General features: G+C 48.2%; 1 protein-coding gene across 4 annotated transcripts in view; it reads right to left on the bottom strand.

Annotated features, from left to right (window-relative positions):
• The window catches only part of LOC138581009 (serine/threonine-protein kinase TAO2), a 1,567,916-nt gene that overhangs the window by 1,323,427 nt on the left and 224,787 nt on the right, over positions 1-19,702 (bottom strand). For all 4 annotated transcript variants that reach the window (XM_069652009.1, XM_069652012.1, XM_069652010.1 and 1 more), the window contains exon 4: positions 14,353-14,454. In XM_069652009.1, the coding sequence (XP_069508110.1) occupies positions 14,353-14,454 (102 nt within the window). The remainder of the gene's footprint in view (positions 1-14,352; positions 14,455-19,702) is intronic.

Here is a 19,702-nt window from a genome sequence, read left to right as displayed (position 1 = left end):
GGCTTTGGGGACTGGAACTTAGAAGTCGCCACAGGACCCAAGAATCCGACGAGGGAGAAGCTGAGCCGACCTGCTACGACGACACCACCGGTGGAGCCCTGCTGGACCGGCTCACCACTTATCCCAACGACAGAGGAGATCTCCCGCCGGAGAGTCTTCTTCCTTTGAGTGGTGGGGATAACCAGTCTGCTTCCTTTTTTGCTTCCTGGAGCATCTCGTGGCCGCCTTGCCTGTGCCAAACACCCCAGCAACCTGGATACCACGTTTTACCCCTACCGCGAATCAAAGGGTAGTAGCTTTAACCGGAAAACTCTGCGGCTGGTTTCTTCCCTGGCAGTGCAACGACCTTCATCTTTCCTCCACGTCGAGATCTTCTCGTCCTCTGAACGACGCCGCGACTTGCACCCGCTACCAGGAACAACTGCCCCCACTGGAGGATCCTTTCCACATAAGGTACCGTGTTCCGCCTGGCTTCCCTTGCAACCGACTGTACGGGGTAGATTTAGCCCCCGGCTTTCGAACCCGAGTTAGCCTGGGACACCCTGGCTAAACTTTTCTGAGCCTAACTAAAACCTTTCTGAACTCCCTGCAAGACTTTTTAAGCCTGTTGTCATTGTGTAATCTTGGGTGCATTTGTGCCCTGCTCTCTCCAAGAGTGGGCCCGGCCTGTGGACTTTGGCTCACAAGTAACTTTTGATTTTCCTGCCTTGCTTAAGAGTTCCCAAAGAGTAGTGTGGTGTATTTTCCTACATTCTGCCTTTTTTCCTCCCTTTTTCGTCAACTTATTGGAGTGCCATCTATAGTTAAGCGCTCACCTCTGTCTGGAAATAAGTGGTGTTAACTAAGACTTGTCTCATAAGGGATAAGAGATGTGTATATAATAATAGTGACTGTGGAGAGTGATTTACAATAATAGTGCTGGAGTGTTTCAATCAGTGTTTTTAAATAAATAATTATATACCTTGATACCAAAGCTCTGGTCAGTGTTTGCTTGTGCTATTGTATCTGAGTGCCTATTGTGTATACTTTGCATACTGCCTAACTCTTCTTGAGGGAAGTCTGACTGCTCAGCCACAGCTACCAAGTGAATCTGTGTGGTACAGACTGCTACCAAGTGGGTTTACTGCCAAACACCTGTAGTCTTAAATCTTTTGCAGTGGTCCCAGAGGGAACTGCACAGGTTTCTCCCTAACAGTACCAACGGCTCAAGCACACATCAAAGAAGAAATGGAGCACATGGCCTGAGGAACCAGAACCAAACCCATTGATACAAGAAATGTACAACTTGAGTGACGGATGGAAACCTGTGACCAGGCTGTACAGCCAATTAATCAAAAGACCCAATCCCTGCAGCAAGTCCCTGAAAGAAAAGTGGGCGAAAGACTTCAAAATCACCATGACCGATAATGAATGGGGGAGGGTACTACAGTATCCAAAAGGAGGTGGCCAGAAATGCCAGGTTCAGACTCATCCATGTGAAGGTTCTGTACAGAACTTACATGACCCCACAAAGGGTAGCCAGCTTTAACAAACAAGCACGACCGCAATACCCCTGGTGCAGTAGCGAAGATGCTACCATTATTCATGTGTTTTGGACCTGCCCCAAGTACTAGGATTTTGGGCCAAGATTGAGCAAACCTGCAGAAAAGCGGGAGTGAACAGATACAAATGGACCCCGAAAGTGTCTACTGGGCACATACCCCAGATTGAGCAAAATCAAACATATCGTAAAGCTAATGGACATGGCATGTATCCTAGTCAAGAGAGCGATTGCAATGGCGTGGAAATCACCTGGAGGCCCAAGATACAAAATCTGGATCAAAGAGATGGAGAGATGGACGACCGCGGAAACCAACGCCTGGAGCGCAGGGAACAATCGAGAAGGAGGCGACAAACGCCACACTCGAATCGTGGAAAGCCTTAACAAGAGACATGATCTTATCAACAGACTACAAGCCCCCCCTGAATCCGCACGTGTCGCCTAACACAAACATGAAGCACCACTGACAAGACAGACTACACCCCCCACCCCCCCCCCCCCCCCCCCCAACAAGGCTCCCCCAGAACAATATACTTGAATCTTACCATTTCTCACCACATAAGAGACAGAATAATAACTACACGGCCGAAAGACAGTCAGTCAAATGTTGTTTAATGTTCATGTTTTATTAGTTAAGAAAAAAATGGACACTACCTGATGTCAAGAATGTAATAACTTGCATTCAATAATGTATGTTTATCGACAAATGCCAATAAAAACATTTTAAAAAAGAAATCGTGTAGTGTACCCAAAAAGCTTCACGCGATGAGGTCCTTCCGATTGCGTTTTCTGCCATGAGGGAGCCCAAGGCTATTGTGAGCGAGTACATGGAGAGAGAAAGTAGTAAGACGTCTATGTCCCCTTCCACCCCGAGCGGGGAGGTAGGTAGGGAGCATGTGAATCTATGCAGATACAATCATCACAACGCGGTTGTGTTTACATGCCGCAGTGTTTCTGCCTACAGCTGATTTCCCATTTGGGGCTCTCGGGCTCCCCACGGGGGGGCCCCGAGAGCCCCAAATGGGAAATGCTGCGGTGTTTCTGCCTAAATCTGCCTTCCCATTTGGGGCTCTCGGGCCCCCCGTGGGGAGCCCGAGAGCCCCAAATGGGGAAGCAGATTTAGGCAGAAACACAACCGTGTTGTGTTTCTGCCTGCTTTGGCTTTCACTTTGGGTCTCCGGTGCTCCCCTTTGGGAGCACCGGAGACCCAAAGTGATAGCCACAGCAGGCATAAAAACAACGCGGTTGTGTTTGAAAACGCTGCGGTTTTTCTTTCCGAGTTTCTCAGGCTCCTCCGAGCCGGAGGAGCCTGAGAAACTTGGAAAGAAAAACCACAGCGTTTTCAAACACAACGTTGTGTCGCTTTTGAAGCGACCGCAAACATAAATACGTTTTTAAAGCTGCGGTTTTATTTCTAAGTTTTCCGGGCTCCTCCAGCCCGGAAAACTTAGAAAAAAAAACGCAGCTAGTGCTTATCTGTTTTAAAAAATAAATAGCACTTACCGAGATTCAGCTGCAGCTTTCCTGCTCTGGTCTCCGGTCCGCGTCCTCCGAGTCCCGGCACCAATGAAGGAAAAGCCACCCAGCGGTAGCTTTTGTTTACTACAGCTGGCTGGCTTTTCCTTCATTAGTGCCGCAAAAGCCAGCACAGGCGGGCATCCATTTCACAAAATGGATGCGCCCATGTGCTTGCTTTTGCGAATTTTGAGCTTGAATGGCTCAAAATTTTCCATAGGAGGTTTAAAAAAAAAAATAGTGCTAGTATTATTTTTTTTATATTGCCTATCTATTTTTTAAATAACATTTTTTTACTGGACGATCCCTTTAAGCATCTCTTACCTCCTCACCAGGGTCAACTTCAAGCAAACAGGTTGCGCAGCACTACCTGGCCGACTCTGGACTCCTCCCTAGAATCCCAGTCGACACAGAATCTCGTGAAGTTGTGCGTCGACCTCCAGATAGCAGCCCTGCAAATGTCCAGCAGGGGCTCACCAGATAGGAATGCCGTGGTAGCAGCGATCGCTCTGGTCGAAGAGGCTCTCCGACAGCCGAGCATCGGTCGGTTTGCCATCCTGTGACAGTGCATGATGCAGCCAGAGAGCCATCTGGAAATTGAAGCCTTCGAGAGGGCCTTTCCTTGGTTCACACGGCCAAAGTTCACAAACAGCTGCAATGTCTTCCGAAAACTCTTTGTGCGGTCCACGTAGAACTTCAGCGCTCTAGCCACATCCAGCGAGTGCAAAGTCCACTCAGTCGGCGACAGCAAGAAAACAGGTAACACCAAAGGCTCGTTGAGATGGAAGTCTGACGGCACCTTGGGCATGAAGGAGGGGTGCGTCCTCAGCACTACCCTTGTGTCGTGGAATGTCAGATATGGAGGCTTACAGGAGAGGGCCTGGATCTCTCCCACTCGCCGTGCAGCGGTGATGGCCACAAGAAAAGCGGTCTTCCACAATAGGAACTTCAGCAGTGCCGAGTGCAAGGGCTCGAATGGCGGGCTCACGAGCCTGGTCAGCACTACATTGAGCTCCCACGCTGGGACCAGCGCTTTCACCGGCGGGAACGAGCGGAACAGTCCCTTCATGAACTCCTTCACCAGGCGATGAGACCACAGCGATGACCTCCCAAGAATTTTGGTGTAGCAGGAGATAGCCGCCAGATGGATTTTGATGGAGGCATGTGCCAGCCCCGCCTTGGCCAGCGACAGCAAGAACGGAAGCACTTGAGGGGCCGCGATCCATACAGGGTGGACCTTTGTGCACGGCACCAGACAGAGAACCTCTTCCACTCATGTCCATAGCACTTGAGTCGAGGAAGCCCTGGCCTCTGCAAGCACCTCCTTGCAGTCCGCCGGGATATCATAGCTTTCGAACTCTGGTGCTGCAGGAGCCAGGCCTGCATTTCCAGCGATCTCAGGTCATGACGTAGGATGGCGCCTCCTTCTCTGGCGAGCATATCTGCGTCTGCCGGCAGTTTCACTGGGGGGGGGGGGGACGCTGACATGTACAGAAGGTCCGGGAGCAATATCTGCCTCGGCCACGCCAGTGCGACGAGGATCATCCTGCACCGGGACCGTCTGAGTTGATTGATGAGTCGCAGAAGCAACGGCGGGAATGCACACAGTAAAGGGCCGTCCCATGGGGAAGGAGTATGTATCGCCCATGGTCCCCGGCTGGGGAAACCTGCTGGCAAACCTCCGGCACTTCAGTTTGTCGCCGTCGCAAACAGATCGATTTGGGAATTGCCCCACACCCGGAATAGGAGATCCACTTGATCCTACCGAAGTTCCCACGCGTGGCAAGAGCGCAGCTCCCTGCTGAGTAAGTCGGCGAGTGTTTTCCACTCCTGCCAGATGAAATGGCACCAGGAACATCCCCTGGGCGATGGCCCAGTGCCCCAGATCCTGCGCTTCCTTGGACAGGGCTAGGGATCTGGTACCTCCCTGCTTACAGACGTACAACATCAAGGTGGTGTTGTAGGTGAAGACCCGTACCACTTTGCCCTTGAGGGACGGAAGGAAAGACCTGAGGGCCCAGAACACGGCACGGAGCTCCAGGACGTTGATGTGCAGGGACCTCTCCTCCGGGAGTCAAAGGCATCTTGCGTGGAGATCTCTGGTGTGCGCTCCCCATCCCTCCAGGGAGGCGTCCGTCGTCGCCGTTTCCTGGTGCGCTGGAGTCTGGAAGTCCATGCCCGGCACAAGATGCGCACGAGTGCCCCACCACCAGATTGCTTGCCGGAAAGTCTCATTGAGTGGGATCTGGTCTTCGAAGCTTCCCGCTGCTTGCATCCAACGGCCGTCGAGGAACTCCTGGAGTGGCCGCATCCTCAACCTGCACAGACGCACGAGGTAGATGCACGATGACATCATGCCGAGCAGGGACTTGTTGGACCTCACCCTGGCCATTTCCATGGTCAACAGCCATTGTACCTTGCCCAGGATGGCCCTTGTCCTTTCCTGACAGTGAAGCCAACCGCGCCACTGTGTCGAATCTGCCTCCCAGGAACAGGGTGTCCTGCGACGGTACTAGATGGGACTTCGCAAAGTTGATCGAGAATCCCAGCTATGCGAGCAGGCGGACAGTATTTGCTGTGTGGTCGACGGTGAGTTCTCTTGACTTTGCTCAGATGAGCCGATCGTCCAGGTAGGGGTATACGTGGATCCCCTGCAGGCGCAGCCGCGCCGCCACTGGTGCCAGGCACTTGGTAAAGACCCTTGGAGCCGACTTCAACCCTAAGGGCAGGGCCTTGAACTGGTAGTGCCGCCCTTGGACTATGAACCGCAGGAATTTTCTATGTCCTTTGTGTATGGAGATGTGGAAGTAAGCATCCTCCAAGTCCGGAGACGATAGAAAGTAGCCTTCCTCCAGCTGTCCCAGCACGTGCTGAAGGGCAACCATTCAGAACTTCTGAGCTTTGATGAATTTGTTGAGGCGTCGAAGGTCCAGGATGGGCCGCTAGCTGCCTGTCTTCTTTCGGGCGAGGAAGTACCGCGAGTATAGTCCCCGGAGCCTCTTTGGGATGAGTTCTATCGCAACCTTTCTCAGCATGGCTCGTACCTCCAGAAGCAGCTGTGGAACGTGGTCTTTCCTGGCCACAGGTGGGAAACGGGGGTACTTCCTTTGGAACTCCAGAGTGTGCCAGGGCATCCAGCACCCAACGGTCAGTGGAGATGGACTGCCACACGCCAATGAAGTTCGCCAGCCGGCCTCCCACCGGGGTGCTTAAGTGGGGGCCCGACGTCAAGGCTGGTTCAGTCCTGTTTCGCTGAGGCCTTGCCACCCTGGGTTCCTTGGAGACAACGGTATCCACCGGTCTTGCTGCGGCCTCTGTAAGCTTCTTGTGATGAAAAACGGGCAGCTTGGCGGTACGACTATGAACTGCCGCCGAATCCTTTGGAGGCACCTTGGGGCTTGCCTTCGGAGGTCCGAAAGGACGGCCGCCGTTGATGGAGTGCCCAAAGCCCAGGCCGTCTCAGTGTCCGCTTTGATGGCCTGCATACTCTCGTCTACCACTTTTCCCGAACAGGTTGTTTCCGTCGACGGGCATGTCCAGTACCCTGATCTGCACGTCCTGACGGAAGTCGGTGGCCCTGAGCCAATCGCAACGGCAAACGCTGTTGCCCATCTGACGAAATCCGGTATCGTCGATGTCCTTAGCTACCATGATGGCGTGATGAGAAGCCACCTCGCCTGTTTGCAGGATTTCCAGGACTTCCACCCTCTTGTCGTCCGGGAGGAAGTCCAGAATAGGGGCGATTTTTAACCACAGCTCCCTATCATAGCGGGCCACGATCGAGATTGTGTTGGCCGACTTTATGGTCGTCGCTGCCGACGCGATTACTCGACGTCCCATGTCGTCTAGCTTCTTTCCCTCGCTGTCCGGCAGGGAAGTGGAGGATGACACTGTCGCCCCTGCCGCTTTCTTCTTGGCTACCGCAGAGACTACGTAATCTAGGGTCGGTTGCGCCCTGAGGCACATAGGAGCGGATCCGTGACTCAGTACTTCTTGTACCGGTCTCTTCACAGGGGCAGTGGACGGGTTCTTCAAAAGAGACAGTCCTTCATCCCATATGTCATCCAACAGCGGGACAGAGTACGGTTTTCCTCTTGGCTTCCCGTCGTTGGTAAAGAAATCACTCTTTCTTCTGTGCCTCGGGGCACAGTTGGAAGAACTCCGAGTCTCTGGCGATCATGGCGTGAAAGGAGCCAATTTCGTTGGGGAGAGGGGGGGCGGGGAGGTGACAGGAGATCCATTCCGTCGTCGCCACCGTCGTCCGTCCCCGTCTCAGTCTCGTCCCTTGGTGGAGGGGATGGGGGTAAAGGCTGGAAGGGGGGGGGGTGATGGATTCACCTCCGCTTGCTCGGTGGGCTCCCCGATGGTCCATGTGCCGCAGGATCTACCGCTGGGGTCCGAGTACCACGTCCTCCTGGCCCAATCCGGAGCAATTAGGATCATGGATTTCTCAAACTTTCTCAACCTCCTGATCACGTGAGGAATGACGAGGACTGGAGGAAACGCATAGAGTAGCGGAAATTCCCATTCCACGACAAACGCCTCCCGTAGAGCTCTTCTCGCAGGAAATACCCTTGAGCGATACTGTTCGCACTTCCGATTGACCTCGGTTGCGAACAGATAGACTTGAGAGGTTCCCCAAAGGGTGAAGCTCTCTTGAAGGCCTTCCTGAGCTAGTTTCGACTCGTGGGAGACTGCTCTGCCTGCTCAGAGCATCGGCCGCCGTGTTCTACTCTCCAGCTAGGTGAACTGCCGACAGATTCCTTCTTGAATTGCCCAGAACCAGAGCTGCATTGCCTCTCTGCACAGTGGTAGTGACGCTAGACCTCTTGTGGAGGTAGTACATGGCCACTGTTGTCCGTCATTATCAGGATATTCTTTCCCCGTACAGAGGGCAGGAAGGCCTTCAGCGCTAATCTGAGTGCCCTCAGCTCCAAAAAGTTGATATGTAGGTTTGGACTCAGATGGAGACCAACAGCCGCTGACTGTCAGTTCGTTGGTGTGGGCTCCCACCCCTTGAGTGAGATGTCCGTCACTACCGTTATCTCCGGTCATGGTTGCCAAAAAGATTGTCCCTTGAGAATGTTGTCCTCGCAAGCCCACCAAATCAGGTCTTGAGCAACTCTGCCCGGAACTTGCAGTAGATCTGACATTCCCTGAAAATTGCGACCACCGAGTCCTGAGGACCCATTCAAGAGATCTCATTTGGGCTTCTGGCACCAGAAAAATGTAGGATGCCATGAAGCAGAGCAACCTCAGAAAATCGAAGGCTGGCAGATGCTGGGCATTTCGGAATTTTGTCACCATCTGCAGAATGTGTTGAGCTCCCACCGAGGAAGTATCCAGGACTGCTGCGATGAATTGGAGTCTTTGGAATGGTATCACATGGGACTTCTTGTAATTGAGGGAGAAGCCCAGTCTGTGTAGGGAGTGTCAGGGAATTCTGAGATATTCCTGCGCCTGTTCAGGTGAACGAGGCCTGATCAACCATTTGTCAAGGTAGGTCCCGAGACTCGCTGCCACCAGTTTGGTGAAAAACCCTCAGGCAGAGGTCAGCCCGAATGTCAGAACTCGAAACTGATAATGAGAATCACCAACCGTGAACCTCAGGTACTGTCTGTGCCTGAGATGGATTGGCTCATGAAGGTAAGCATCCGGAAGGTCCAATGATACCAACCAGTCTTAGAGTTGGAGAGCCTGAAGGATCTGAGAAAGTGTTACCATCTTGAACCTGTTCAAATTTCTTAAGTCCAAGATGGGTCTTGTCTCAATCTTCCAGCCTTCTTGGGAATGAGAAAGTAGGGAGGGGTAAGATTACCATCCCTTGATCATCTCTGCTACAGGTACATGTTCTATTGCACCTTCCTCTAGCAGGTTTAAAATTTCCTGCACAAGGAGCGGATCTGGAATTTTGACAAGAGTTGGCTCCTGGTAGATGATCTTGAGGCCTTTTTTGAAAAGGAAGGCAGTAACCTGGGCTTCTGTTTCCAGTGCCCAAGCATCTGAAGTAATGCCCCGCCATTTATTCAGATGCTGAGAGATCCTGCCTCTCACTGGGGTCTTGCGGGTCAAGGCCTCAGAGTGGCTTAGAGGCGGCTGCAGCAGCGACTGCTGCTGTGGCTGATTTAGCACCCTTTGCTCGTCCACCATTAGGGAATCTTTTCTGTCCCCTTTGTCCAGCCGGTCCGCTTCCCTTTCCAAATTAGGAATTGAAACGAAAAGGACGACCCCTCCAGGAAGATGAGCCTGAATAGGTTTGTTGTTGAGGTTGGGGTATGGAGGCGCAAAGTGATTTAGCCGCCGCCTTGGAAGTCTGCAGCTTCTCCAGACTCTCATCCACCTTGCTGCCGAACAACCTCGAGCCGTCAAAGGGCATATTGAGTAGTCTGGCCTGCACATATGGTGCAAAGCCCAACTTTAACCATGCAAACCTGCGTAGTACGGTGCTAGAAGCCATGGACCTGCTGATACTGTCACACCCCGCACCCCCCACCCCCCATTGCTTCCTTTCCATCTTTCACAATAGCTAGGAAGATGTCTCTTTCCTCGCTTTCCGGAATGTGCTCAGCCGCCATGCTATCAGGCCCACCGGGTGCAAGTAAATATTGAAAGCGTACAAGTAACATTAGCAGACTTCAAAGCCATAATGCCCAATGTGAAAATCTTACGAGGCCAGGCATCAACCATCTTGGCGTCTCTATCCGGGGGAACTAAAGGGGTATGCAGACTGCCTGGTTGATGTGGATGCCTGAACCACCAAGCTTTCAGGTGTAGGGTGCTTGTTCAAATAGTCCGGATCAATACTAGAAGGGCTATATTTTCTGGCAAAGTTCATGTTTACAGCAGGTCCAGATTTTGGAGTTTCCCAGTTTGCCATCCCTCTGAAGGGCTGCATGAAAATGTAATACTGGGTTCTTCTGAGGCCCTCGATTCAGGATATCCGCCATATCGTCTTGCTCATAGGCAGGAGAATTCCTGCTCCTGCCCATGTAATCAATGACCCTATTCATGAGGGACCTGTACGTTCAACTGGATCAGGTTTGCCGAATTCCAGCTCCAGCAAAGTCTCTACACCACTAGCCGACTGGAAGCAATCGTAAAGATCAACTATCTTGGAATCCTGATTAATAAGCTCCTCAGGAGCCTTTTGCTTGCCAGAAGGCAAACCAAAGGGGGGAGAATACTCTTCAGAGGCTTGCTCTTCCCCAAATTGAGGCCATAGACTTGAAATTCTTTTTTCGGTATAGTATTAAAAACCTTCTCCGACTAGGTAGAGGCTCTGAAATGGTTGAAGTGACCGTCTAAGGCGCTGACACTGGCTTCAACAATGGCGTTGATGGCGCTAATGGCATAGACTCTGGCGTTGATGGCGCCTTCGACAACTGAGTCGATGAAACATTCGCCAATGAGTCGACTTACTCGGCTGTGCCGTCGACTAATGCGTTTGACAGGCTTGACTCAGTCGATTTGCTCTTTCTCAGAGGTATCGGAGAAGGACTATGGTCAAGACGATACCCTCAACGATTTGTCATCAGACGGAGAGCGACTTGCCGGTTTGACACTCTGCTTTGCCATGGTAGTCTTTGACCTCCCTAAGTTGCCTGAAGGAGCGACTGGGGCATGCCCTTTGCGTGTTTCCTTCGAGTGGGTCGAGGCCGCATTCTCGAATATACGCAACATTTCACTCTTGAAAGCATCCCATTTTCTAGCGGAATCATTTTTGGTTGGGCACCTGATGACCCCAGTAGAGGAATCAGACGAAGAGGCAAACCTATGGAGTCTCTTCTTCGCCCAAGACGAAGATTGTTTTGACTGACTCCTCGACTGAGAATTCTTTGATTTTTGCATCGGGACGAGTCCCTATACTCCCTAGACTTTTTATCCCTCTTCGAAGAGGACTTCGAAGCCAGCCTCACCGATGCCAGTTTACCTCAGTGCTCCGAGAGCTTTTCCTGTCATGGCCTGACAGGATCCGCATTAATCGGTTCGGTGTTCGGAACCCAGGCACCACAGGCAAACCCGGTGGGGATCGGTAATAGACATCTTCACCCGTAGTCGTGGCATTTTTTTAAAATCAGAACTTGGGGTCGAAGGGTTGGAAGATGAAGACATTTGACGAAATTGAAGTGCGCCGTTCAACACTCGAAGCAAAGCTTTTGGAAAAACAAAACTGAAGCCAACGGGCGCGGCTCGAGCCATTTGTACTACTTGTGATGTCAACACCCAACGGCAGCCCTCAAGGGACATCAACGCCACGACATCGAGCAAAGAGCCCTCTGGTGTGGAATTTATTTTTCCGAAGCAGCAAAGCAGAAGTCGTAAATATATCAAAGATGAGAAATACGTGGAAGGGGGCAATCCATTCAATTCGAATTATGGCTTTTATGAAGACTTGGTAGGACTTTAGAAAAACTGTCCGAACACTTCTGACTTCCACGTTGATGAGCGGGTTTCACTTTTTCCTGTTGACCTGCCACAGGATCCCTGCATCTGCTCCAGTCAAAGGTTTCCTGATGTCACGTCTAATCTCTTGGCAGTGGCTGAGAGCTTCTATCGCTTGACGCCATATTGTATGTGGTTATTGATGAAGTGATACTACCTGGATAAAGTCCAGATGGGCAAAACATTAGTACGTACTCTTTAATGAGTTTATGATGGTATGTGTATTAGGACTTTGTAGGATACTGTAGGTTTAATTTATGACAATTGAATATAATTTTGAACCATAGCGCATCAAGTGCCTATCATTAATTTGACTGTTTTATGTAGAGTTGTGTCTTATGAAGACTTTTTAAGTAAGTGCTGGAGATCTCTATTCAAGGCTTACTTGTTAGACAGTTCTAGCAAGTGTTTAGGTTAACCTTTGTTTCACGGGGTGTTGCATCAGAATCTTAGATTCAAATGTAGCCATCTTAGTTGGCAATTCCTCCTAATGAGGAGGAATGGTCCATGGGGGAGATTGCACATCAATACTTGCAGATGATGGCTATTGTGCATGAGGAGTAAATTACAGTCAGTAGATTTTCGGTAAAAAGGCAGTTGTTAATTTGTTGAACTGTACAGTAGTGACATCTAAAAAGGGTAATGCTATTTTTACTGTGTTCCAAGTTTAAAGTTCAAATTTGGTGTTACATGGTTAAGCTGTGTGTGAAACAGATCAAGTTGTTCAAGGTTTCCAGTCCAGAATAAAAAAAATTAAGAACGCATTTACATACCTTTTCCACACTATCAAATGAGCTTTACTTTTAAACATTTCTTCAAATTCAGCTAAACAAATATTGGCTAGGTGAGGTGCAAAAACTACTCCCATTGCTGTGCCACCTGTTTGCAGGTAAAATTGTTTTTTGTAGATTAGTTTCTTTACAGAGCAGACACTTTTGGCTTCAGCAATGATGAATATAGCTTCCTCTTGGGGTGATTTGTGTTAATTCAAGGTCCAGGGTGATAAAATTGTCAGAATCTGATTCAAAGTTGATGGTCTCAATTAAGATGACACCTCTAGTGTCTTCTATGCATTATCTGGTGTTACCTGCAAAAGGTTTCAAGAAGAAAACATTTTATGTAGGTTCCAACACTGAGCCACAGCTGGAAACTATCAATAATCCTGCCGGTCCGGCTGGCTCTTGTGCAGTTAAGGGAGGATACAAAACAAAGAAACTTGCGGATTATGAAATTCCCATTCTGCATTGTATATAACCCCATCTTCTTTTGCTTCTGCCATTCTGTTCATCATTTGGGGTCTTGAAAAGGTTCCTGACTAAATTATTTATACTCGGGGCTTGGGAGGATAGCTCTGCCGTAACATGTCTTGGAAGCGGGACGATGCGGAGCAACACAGTTTGATATCCAGGTCCGCACTTAGAAACCTCGAGCTGTTAAGCGCGTTATAAATAACCAATTAAAATAAAATAATGAAGTGCATTATCTAATTGGCTAATAGTTTCAGGAATGCCAGGTTATATTGTTAGAAAGGATCACCATTTCACTCCTCGTTCTTTTATATATCTGCATCCTTAAACGAAAAAACACTCCCTATCGATTATTACCCATAACCATCTGACCAACATGCAGTGATCAGACTGCACACCAAAAGGATACAGTTAATAAAAACATAAGCAGTTTACATTCTTTGTTCAACCCTCTTGGGGGAAAAAGCTTACCACTCGTCTTTCCAGAATGCTTCACAGCATTTAATTACATTATGAATGTTCCCCATACTCGCTTAGGAACCTGGACCAACAATTGGCTACTCTGATGGGGACTCATTTTGAAAATGTCTTGCCATTGATTTATCATTCATCTTACTTGCACTCTCTGGACATCTGGCCCGCAACCTATATATTTCACAAGAGCAGAGAATACTATGCACTTATATATATATATATATATCAATTACACACACACACACAATAGACCCCGTTTAAAAATAAGTTTGGGAAAACAATTTCTCCAACCGTATAGATTGCTGGCAAGAACAGTCCAGCCTCCATTCAACTATCTTTCACACCAAAGGGCCTGACGTTTTAGCAAGTTCACCTGATAAACTTTTGAAAGACTTCGCTCGAACCAGTCAAAAGAGTCCAACAAAAGGCAGTGACATCCACTAGCTCTACTAAGTATAATCTTGATCACTTAAAAAAAAGAATTTCAGCAACATATTAATTGGCTAACTGGACGTAAAACAAGACTTTTCTTCATAACCCTCATATCCTCCAGAGAAAAAAAGGCCACACTGTTAAAAGCTTCTGTGCAACATGGGCACAGGAAAGCTCAAGGCTTTCAATATTTGCTCACTGTCCCTGCGGCATTGGATAAGCGAGAGAACCAAGGAATGTACAAACCCTCCCAACTAAAGTTGGGACAGCCAGTACCAATGCAAAACAGCTAACACTTGAAAATGGAATGCAAGTATGGAGAAGAACTAAATCTGTTCTGAGACAGCAGAGGTTGTGGAGAAAGATGTGAATTTTATTCACCCCTCAATGGTCACAATCTGCTTGAATTGGCGATTTGTGGCAGCAAACATGTATTGCTAGAAAAGAGTTATTCTTCACAACAAAACCCAGGAAGAGCCTATGGCCTCGATATCGAAGTTATCAGTGGTACTCTCTGGCCTCTACCAGTTATTTGTAGCCCAACGGCAAAAGCTACAGCAGAGAAATGCAGTCTGGTTACGACAAAGATACTAAAGACATTTGGAGAGTAAACGCACACAAAACTCATATTGCGAATGATCTACCACACTGCTGTTCCGATGCAACGGTGCAGTAGACTCTCACCAGACAGCCTCTACTTACCCATGCCGTGTGTTCACGCAGGTAGCAGCCTTTGTACTCAATTGTATTGGGGTGCCGCAGCTTCTGTAGGAATTTCACCTCCTTTATGATGTCTTGCCATTTCTGTACAGGATTAAGTGGTACAAAGAAAATGCTTCAATACACTGGCATAGGGTTTCAGTGCTAGATCAAAACAGTGGTATTCTGTTCATTAACAATCAAAAGGTATAGAGAGCCAGTGGAAAAGGGGTATTGCGGTAAGTGTGACACATTGTGCAACAAGAAGAAATGAGTCCTAGAAGGTGCTATGACAATTTTCAAATCTGCGTGGTAACGAAGAAGAGACACTTTATTTGTGCATTATTCATGCCTAATCAACCACTCATTGTTTAAATCAGACTAAAAATAAAGGTGTTAAAAGTAGCTTAATTACCCAGTAATTAGTGAAGCCTGCTACTCTAAAAAAATTGATGAATGACATTTATTTTCAGAGGTTTGGTGGTGAAACGCACAAATAAGCATAAGTAATGGCAATGTCATGTACACATTTCAAAACAGAAAAGCAAAGAATGGGTTTGCCAACACGGCCATCAAGTGATACATCGGAAGGACAACCCCGTAAACAGATGCATGATGAAGTAATTGACGACAATCCTCTCCTCTCCTCCTAGTTTTTCAACCTCTACTTGGCCCCTTTGGCCCACCAAATCTCTGCCTTATCCGCATAACACTGAAAGTTAGATGAGAACGCTCAGCTTTCCTCAGCCTCCTCTTTCGATCATTCCCGACTGTCTATCTGCGATTCGGGATTGGTGCGCCTCCAACGATCTATGTCTGAATGGCAATAAGAATGAGATCCTTCTCATTGGGACCCCTGCTCCTGCCTTCCCTCTCTCACATTGGCTGCCTCCCTTGGGCCATCTTCCTTTGCCTTCCCGGGAGACAAAAACATGTGATGTCATCTTCGACTCCCCTCTCTCTCCTTCGCTCCACACATCTCGGACAGCAGCAGGAAGTCCCATTACCACCTGCACCTCCTCAAATGGACTCGTCCCTTTCTCACTTTCCCCCAGAAGTTCACTGGATCAGAGCCCCAGTTCCCTCTGTACTGGACTATTGCAACAGCCTCTTTCTTAATCTGCCTTCCTCTACTCGCCGCCCTCAGCAACTAATCCAGGACAGCAAGACTTATCCTTGGCCTCAAGCCCAGGGACTATCTCTCCAGCCCTGAAATCTCTCCACTGGCTCCCGGTGAATACAAGGATCAAGTTCAAGACCCTTTGCATTGTCCACAAGGCTTTCTGGGGCCGGGGACCGCACTACATCCAATGCTCTTTTCCAAAATACCTTCCTTTTAAGCCTTTCGCTCAGGAACCTCCAACTCTCCAAAAGTCAGACGCTTCTCCAGGCAGAGTAGGGGGTAGCTCTCTCTCCTCTGCAAGTACCTCCCTCTGGAATGGCCTCCCGGCCCCTCTCAAGCTTGAGCCGGACCACCTGAAGTATCGAAAGCAGTTCAAAACGTTACTCTTCTCCTCTGCTTCCCCTCTCCCTCCCCTGCTGACCAGTCTACTGTACCGACTGGTTGCCTGTCAACCCTCAGTATCGCTGTGTACCAGGCTCCTCCTTAAATCCGTCACCCTGCACTGCCTCTGGGCCTACCATGCACTTAGGGGCTGTTACTGTAACCCTACAGTCCCCTTGAACTTACCCAGAGCCGCGCTGCACTTCTTCAGAGCTTTTCTGCCCAGTTTCCACCCCTTCCTTCTCCCTTGCACTTTCCCCCTTCTTTTGCCCTTGCACTTCTCGTTCTCGCACAATCGGAATAACTAGTAAAATAGTTTGTCTTGCCCTCCCTTGGTCTTCCCTCCCATGCCTTATTGCACCTAGAAACACTTGTGTACAGGCGTGTTATAAATAACATAAATCATATCATGCATAATCCTCTCTTCCTAGTGAGACCCCCAGCACTTCTTGCTGGACCTTTTTCCTTGTTCTGAAAAAGGGGAGCCTTCCTCCCCCGCCCCTCCATTATTTTCTGCTCCGATTATGGGAACCCTGTTTTATTTGTTTTACTTTATTTTCTGGATGGAGCCTTGCGTTCTTTCATACTGTTTAAAAGGCATCTGTGTTTCACTTTTGCAGCACATAGGACCCTATGTGCAGTGTTGCAAGGAGCCCTTTGGGTTCTTTTTTTATTTTTATTTTCCATAATAAACTACTGTTCTTAAAGATACGGGGATACTTGTATTCTTCCTTACATTTGAGAGATCAGCACACCACCTTATATGGAGTTCTAAAAGACCCATAGTATCCCCCTTCTCTTTGCTTCTGTAGGTTACAAAAACGAACCTATAGTTCTGGCTGGTGGCAGTGGATGTGTTCTACCAACTTGTGTGCAATTTTCCACTGCAGGCTATATTCACAGTTGAGGTTATGCACTGGAGTGTCACCTATGTTCCAACATGGTGGATCCTTATTTCGCCATTTCTTGTGTGCTTCTTGGTTAGCCCTACTACTATACCTGGGGATTGGGGGGGGGTGTCTAAATGTGAATTTTTTCTTTGGTGGGAACCATATGTGTATCTGATAAGGCTCTAGTGTGTTTGAGAGGACAGGAAGCATGAGATGGCTGTTCTAACTGGACAGCCAGCTGCCCCTTTCTGTAAACTGCAGGGAGAGTTTGCGGTGGAATGAATGGGAATTCCTGATAAAAAGGTGAGGTTCCTGAGGCAGAAGGCAAGTCGACCACTAGAACAGAAAATCCGAAGCAGAAGACTACCAGAGATGCCGGCAGACCCTTCCAGTAACCGCAATGAAACCACTGCTGTCCCGACCCTGTTTTTGACAGGCGTTCCGAAGACCACTCCTTCCCTTTGGCTGGTGGGACCAACTAGCCATAAAACGACCTGCAGAAGGCACCTTCCCCAATGTGTTGTGACCCTCCAGAGATGCAACCTGCCAATATCAGGGGACCTCCGACAATTGCAGTGCATAGTCTTCCCATGAAGTAATCCTACCACAACTTTGGTGAGCTCCAGTTGGCCCTCCAGAGGCAAGATACCCCCTCAAAGTCCCCTCACCAGAGTGGAGAACTGCAGAATCGAGACAGACTGACCGGGCGGCAAACGTTCTCTGTTGGAGCTTGTAAAAAAGGCACCAAAACTGCAGACCACTGAAGTCTAAAGAATTCCTTGCTGAGGGTCCTTTTCTCCATTAATCACCACGACCAAGTAACAGGAGACCGGGTTCACCACTGCTGCACAGGAAAGAATCCAGCTGCATATTCTTCAATGCTCCTAAGGTACTGTGGGGCTCAAGGTAGTACTTGTCTGAAGCGGAATTGTCACTCCTGTGTTACTGGAGGGCAGCGACAGGCATCTGGGTGTTCACGGATACCCGCTGCCAAGGCCTACAGCTTGTACATCCATAGGGAGTCCTTTACAAGGTCCCCAATAACCTTTTTATTCCACTAAAGCATCCAACTTGAAAGTAATTAAAAGTAACTTTGCCTTTTCTGCTGCTGTACATGATTTTGCACCCCTCAACCGACTTTGAGGAACTAACTAGTTGGGGAATGAACTGCTAAAGTATTAGAATCATTGAAAAGTTATTACAAAGTGGTAGATTACTGTTGCTAATGCTAATTAACAATGTGTCCTTACAACAGAAACTTGTCCGAGTGATTTTACCAAGTGAATGTATTTATCATTGAACTGTGTTGATGTCCGGTACAAACCACTACTATTGAACATTCACCTGAAAAAGTGTTGCTTATGTTTTCCATTTGGGTTGATTAGTCCATATACTGTTTACTTACCTGTGCCTTGTGTATATAAAATAAATGTATATTTTACTGCAACTTCAAGCGTGCGAGTTTCTTTGGACTAATGTATTTACTGGGTGTATTGTACATACCTACAGCTCACATCCTCCTCATAAGGTGAGACTGACTGCTCTGCCATTCTACCAAACCTTTGAGTAGTACAGACGTATACGAAGAGTTGGGGACTGTATACCAAAGGATAGTTAAGTCTCACTTGTTGGTACTTTAGGAAATGTTGCCTAACCGTCTATGCAACGTCTACTCCTAACAAGGGGATTTTGTGAATTATTCTGTTCAAGAATGGAGTCAGAGGAAAGGTGTATGCAAATATCCCTAACCAACTGATCAACAGCATTCTCCCTGAACCCCTTTCTGGGGGCAAATAGCAGTGCAAGTGTGGCATTTTGAGTTTTCTTCTGTGGAAAACAGATCTATGTCTGGGTGACCCTATTTTGAAAAAGGTAATTCCCAAAGTCTGAATGTAGTTCCCACTCGTGTTCCGAGGGTTGACTTGTGTTTCTTCTTAGTGCGTCTGGAAGGCAGTTGTGTTCCCCTGGAACGTATTGCGATTAGTAAAATGTGTCTCTTGAGTCCAATACCAGATGTTTCTGGGCTAGTTTGGACAGATTTAGAGAATGTATTCCCCGCCGGTTTGTTGATGTAAAACATTGCGGCCGTGCTGTTCCGTGATGAGAACATTCTTCAATGCTTCATGGTGCTGGAAAGCTTGTAATGCTTTGTACACTGCTAGCAACTATAGGACGTTGATGTGCCTCTTTGCTAATGTTTGTGTCCACATGCCATGCACTGTATGTTGGAGGTAATGGACTCCCAAACATGAGAGCGACGAGTCTGTTATTGCAACGTGTGTCAGTGGCTTGACAAAGTGTTTCCCCTTCAAGTGCAGACACCAGTGTCTGTGAAACTACCATTAGATCGTCCCTATTACCTTGTGCCCATGACCCTTGTTTCGCTAACCATTCTTGTGTTGGCCGCATATGTAGTCTTGCATGTGGCAAAAGGAAGATGCATGATGCAATCATACCAAGAAGGCGCATCACCTTTCTGACTGATCTGGCGACTGACCGTATAAACAGATCTGTAGCAGCATATTCTGGACCCCCTCATTGGAGGGAAATATTGACATGTATTCAGTTCATATTATTGCCCCTAGAAATCTTCCTCCTTGGCTAGGAACTAGGCTTGACTTTCACATTGATAGTAAACCCTAGATGATGCAAAAGGTTTATAATCTGCTTTATAAACTGTACCAAGAATAAAATATAAAAGGAAAAGATTATCTACAACATTCAAAAAGGTAAGCAAAGCCTGTAACTTCCTGGAATTGGGATGACAAGTTAAAAGGGAGATCAGGCACCAAGTTGGAGGAGAGTAAAGCTTGCAGCCTCCATAGTTATCTGCTACTAGTCTTCCATTGATTTGATCATTAGGCCACAATGCTTCATTTAGTCGATTGCATGTGAGGCAACTACAGTCCTAGGGTACTTTTAGGGCCCCATTACAGTAACTTAATAAAATTTAGGATAG

This window comes from Ambystoma mexicanum, chromosome 3p, assembly GCF_040938575.1.
Source record: "Ambystoma mexicanum isolate Mex_15411 chromosome 3p, UKY_AmexF1_1, whole genome shotgun sequence".
Classification (NCBI taxonomy): Eukaryota; Metazoa; Chordata; class Amphibia; order Caudata; family Ambystomatidae; genus Ambystoma; species Ambystoma mexicanum.
This window is presented reverse-complemented; position numbering and strand designations above follow the sequence as displayed.